At 44.9% G+C, this 5,027-nt stretch overlaps 1 protein-coding gene across 1 annotated transcript; it reads left to right on the top strand.

The window, feature by feature from the left end:
* Positions 1-2,175: 2,175 nt before the first annotated feature.
* Positions 2,176-4,917, top strand: LOC307099877 (acylphosphatase-1-like). The gene has a single exon (XM_079771918.1). It carries the CDS (start codon positions 4,464-4,466, stop codon positions 4,767-4,769), a length of 306 nt encoding a protein of 101 aa, XP_079628044.1. The 5' UTR covers positions 2,176-4,463; the 3' UTR covers positions 4,770-4,917.
* Positions 4,918-5,027: the final 110 nt, after the last annotated feature.

Here is a 5,027-nt window from a genome sequence, read left to right as displayed (position 1 = left end):
ACACTCTTGGTGCACCCCTTTGTGGACTGTGTGTACAGCCTTGTTGTAGTTAAGTCTTGATGTTGGTGTCACTGGGAGGAATTGACCTCCAGGCCAATTGGCTGTGAGGACCCGCTGTGTCTATAATGGAAGAACTGCTGTGCTGGAGACACGCTTATGGGGCAGGACTTGTTTCAGTGGGGCTTTGGTGCTCACTGAGTCTGCCTCTTTAGTGTGTCTCTTATGGATGTGAGTAGTTGAAATCTGGTGTTGTCTCACACTGACCACTAGGTACACTGGCTTCTGGATCTCCAATGGGGTGCAGGTCAGCTACTATCTGAGGCCACCCAACAGGAGCTACAGCGAGAACTACAGTTTTTTCCTCTTTGCTTGGGGTTTGGAGGTTTTGGAGCTGTCTGACCAGAGCTGCAGTTTGTTAGGTTAAGCTGCGATAGGGCAGGCCATTTATATGCAAAAGCCGCTGCATGGAGCTTGGGTGTGTTTGTAGATTGTGTGGGGCAGGGTCTCAGGGAGTCACTAGGCTAAGGTGTGGCAAACAGCGATGGCTGCCAGTCAGCTGTCTCTGCATTTCCACGTTTCCAAGTCCCCGCGCCCCGCGCCCCAGCGCAGTAAACAATGATTGCTGGGCGCATCTCTGCAAGAAAGTCACCCTCACTTTCCAACCTGATGCAGACAGTCCAGCTTCTCCCCGTAGGAGTTTGGGTCCCCAGCGTCTCCCCAGAAACTGGAGTTCAGAGTAATTGGGAGCTTGTCTCCCTTTGGGTTGAAAAAAGCAGCGTACCCAGTTGCCCGCCGCCAGTCTGATTCACGTGCCTCTGTACCTCAGCTTTTCAGCACTTGTGCACGTCTCAATGCTCTTTTCTCTTTCCTTCTAGTTGTAGAACTTCCACTCAGCCAGCTTTCCCATGGTTCTGGGTGACAGATGTTTTGTCTTTTAGTTGTAGTTTTGAAATTGTGCGAGGCAGCAGTTTAGGTTTTTACCTATGCCGCCATCTTGGGTTCTCTGGAGTGTCTTTTATTAGCTGTTTTTTTCCAATAAACAACATCTCCAGGTGGCAGTCAATGTTTTTTAAAGTCTCTGTCTTCTGGGAGCTCGCTGTGAAAGAAAACTGTTACCAACTTGGCATTTCCTTGAAATAACTCTATCAAAACATGGCAATAGTGTAAGATGTTTCCTTTTAATAATATCAGCTGATAGGTTCCTGCATCTAAGTTCAGCTTAAATTCACTGTGATATAAGAAGGAATGAAAAAACCTAAATATGGGAGTCAGGGAGCAGGGAAGAACCACGCGAACATCTTGGGGTTCCTATAGCACTGATTATTCTTAGGTTTATAACCATTGCTTACCCATACAATGTATCCTAGAAGATCATCACTTATTTTACAATGCTCCCCATGCAATTTCAAATCCTGAGGTGTTTCAGAGGCTTTTCTGAAAGATTGCAGTTACTCCTAACATATTATTGAAATTTTAACCCTTAAAACCTCAATTTCTACTGAAGACTAAGAAGTAATCATTTTGCATTCTTTAGCTTGGACACTTTATAATCTCTAGAAACATTTTTCATAGACACACAAAAGTCGTTATTAATATGGACTTATCTTTGCAAAACCCAGGCAAAATAAAGACATGTCTGTTTTACTTAAGCCAACAAACTTAAACTAGCTTTTAATTTACTAAGGATTAATCTTAGATCACGTGAAAAGCATTTGAGTTCGTTTATTTATTTATTTTAAATTTTTATTGAATTTCCTGGGGTGACACTGGTTAATAAAATTATAGTATAGTTTCCAAGTGTACAATTCTATAAAACATCATCTGTATACTGTATCATGTGTTCACCACCCAAAGTCAAGTCTCCTTCTGTCATCATTTATCTCCCCTTTACCCTCTTCTATTTTCCCCCAGCCCCCTTTCCCTCTGATAATCACCATACTGTTGTCTGTATAAGTCTTTCTTTTTCTTAATCCCTTCACCTTTTTCCCCCAGTCCAAAAATACCCCACCCCTCTGACATCTGTCAGTCTGTATATTTAAGAATTTTAGAGAACCTAATTCTTACAGGCACTTGCCTTAAAATTAATTTTAACAATACCATCCAGAGGTAGAAAATTATCTCACATTTACAACATAGATATATATAAATATACAGACACACAAACAGAGCACAGCCGAATCCAAATTTTGTTTTGGAGGCATTTATAATTTATATCTGTCCTTGACAAGTCAGGTTCCAAATGACCTTTTACCATCTATCTATCTATCTATCTATCTATCTATCTATCTATCTATCTATCTATCTATCTGTTTTATTGAACCTAGAGAGAGAAGGGAAAGGGAGAGAGAGAAACATCAATTGTTTGCCTCCCACATGCACCCAGACTGGGGATCGAACCTGCAACCTAGGCATGTGCCCTGACTGGGAATCAAACCAGTGACCTTTTGGTGTACAGGACAATGCTCCAACTGAACCACACTGGTCAGGACATGACTTTCCCCCTTTTAAAATACAGACAGTCATTTTTAATACCTCAAAAATTGGGTTGAGCCCTAGCTGGTTTGGCTCAGGTCCCGAGTTTGATTCCGGTCAAGAGCAGGTACCTTGGTTGCTATCCTTGAGTGAGGATTCACAAAAAATAAAAAAATAAAAAATTGAGTTGGCACTTAAACAGTATCATAGGTTGATCCATTTATCTAAATGGAAGCTGAGGCCAATTTAATGTTTTCCATTCATTCTGTCTAGTTTTATAGCAGCTTTTTCTAATTGTGCAATGCAAAAATAAATGTATAAGTATGAAGGGATCCTCAGCTTGGCCAGCTTAGTATTAATGGGTCGTAGACTTGAAAGACTTTGCTTCCCACACACTGGAAAAACTCAGGATAAAATGTGTCCCCTGGGGAGAAAGGAGGGACTGGGAACGCCACAGGCCACAGCCCCTCCCATGCATAAACCCCGCAGAATGAGTCACGATTGTCCTCCCCATCCCCCAAGACCCTCCTGGGCGTCACCGCACCAACTGGGGTGACGCGGGGTGGGGGCGCAGAGCTGCCCAGAGAAACTCTGGCCGGGGCCCCTATCACCCCACGCCATGCTGAGAGCTCAAGGGGACTGAGGTCCCAGCGGCGCAGACTCCGGAAGTGACCGCAGGGAGGCCGGGTCCCGCCATCAGGCCCTCAGCCCATCCTGGGACACCCGGTTCCGCAGTCTCACCATTTCCCGGCTTCTGGAGTCTCCCGGGGTCGTCCTTGCGGCTTCCCTGGCCGGTACAAGTGTTGTAGCAGAGGACCTGGACCGGGATTGACTTGTAGCAGAGGACCGGGCGGTTAAACGCAGGCAAATCCCAGTTTCCTGAGCGTCGCCCCACCCCCCTGCCCTGCTGTGCCCGATTTAACAGTTCGCAAGGACCCGCCTCCCTTATTCCTGAGTGACAACCGAAGGAACAAGTCAGATGGAAGAGCAGAACCAGCTTCTGCTTTTGGGTGGGAACACGTCTCTATTAGGGATGTTTGCTTTTTACCAACTGGTCCGTGGCGTTAGTGGGGCAGTGGTGTCTTCCTGTAGCTCTTTCCAGAAGCAGGACCATGTGTGCGCTGGAAATTCCAGACTCAGTTTCCAGATAGAGGGACTCCCTTGTCCTGAACAAGAGGGGCACCCAGGCCAGATTGGGACGAGAGGGTCTGAGGTCCTTTCTGGATGAGGAGTTGGTATGGGCTGCAAAGCCACTTAGGGAACTGTAATCCCATTTAAAAATGACCTCATCATTTTACATAATAATAAACATGTAAATTGACCGTACCTCCGCTACGCCCACAGACAATCAGTGAGTATGCAAATTAGAAGGCCAATGATGGCGGCCATCCAGCTGCTCCAGGCACGGAGTGGCCAAGGCGAGGCAGGACGCCTGCTATGAGAGGGAGGGCAGGGGGAGGGGAAAGGGGCGCGCGCCACAGCAAAGAGGAAGATGGCAGACTCTGGCTGGAGCAAAGGCCTGGGTCTCGGGTGCTGGAGGAAAACTGGTGCTGGAAGCCAAGGGAAGGAAGGCCTATTGCACGAATCTCTTCGTGCAATGGGCCTCTAGTATGTAATAATGAGTCTAGCTCTATTGTGATCTTTGCTTAGAGTGTTGAGGCTTCCACCCATTACTTAACTTGGTTACTGTCAAGCAAGATATTCCGAGTTCGTTATGCCAAAGGGGTGACATTGGATAAGGAATTACTGCTATGTGTAAGATGAGACAGCTAGATATTGGCTAATGCCAAAAAATGTGTAAATGAATTTGATTAGTGTCTGAAAGACACTAATGGAGTGACTTATTTCAACAAATTCTAGAGTCATTTTTCTCATTTAAAGTAAATCAATTTTTAAGTATTGTAGGAATAATTAAGAAAGCAAGTCTGGGTTGTTGGCGTGGTGGTCGGTGGTTGCCGGTGTCATCCGGCCTCCGGGCGGGAGGGTCGAGCATGAACATGGCAGAAGGGGACACCCTGATGTCAGTGGATTATGAGGTTTTTGGGAAGGTGCAAGGGGTATTTTTCCGCAAGTACACTCAGGCTGAGAGTAAAAGGCTGGGATTGGTAGGCTGGGTCCAGAACACAGACCAGGGCACAGTGCAAGGACAATTGCAAGGTCCCATCTCCAAAGTACGTCATATGCAGGAATGGCTTGAGACAAAAGGAAGTCCCAAATCACACATTGACAGAGCAAACTTCAACAATGAGAAAGTCATCGTGAAATTGGATTACTCAGATTTCCAAATTGTAAAATAATGCCCTGAATTCAGATTTTCCAAGAGAAACTCAGAGGTTTTGCTTTTATTGTTAATAGAGATAGAATTATTCCGAGTAATATTAGAATTTGTCAGTAAGTTATTTTAGTTTCAGATACCTGAATGTTACTGTATATAATATGTATGATGGAAGGAACGATTACAACTGTACACAATTCTAATAAAAACACATCAGAACCAAAAAAAAAAAAAAAAAAAGCAAGTCTGATGTTCTCTAATGCTAACATGACTGTCTGGT

This window comes from Cnephaeus nilssonii (assembly GCF_951640355.1).
Source record: "Cnephaeus nilssonii genome assembly, chromosome: 5".
In the NCBI taxonomy this organism is placed as follows: domain Eukaryota; kingdom Metazoa; phylum Chordata; class Mammalia; order Chiroptera; family Vespertilionidae; genus Cnephaeus; species Cnephaeus nilssonii.
The sequence above is the reverse complement of the archived record's forward strand: the minus strand, read 5'-3'. Positions and strand labels throughout refer to the sequence as shown.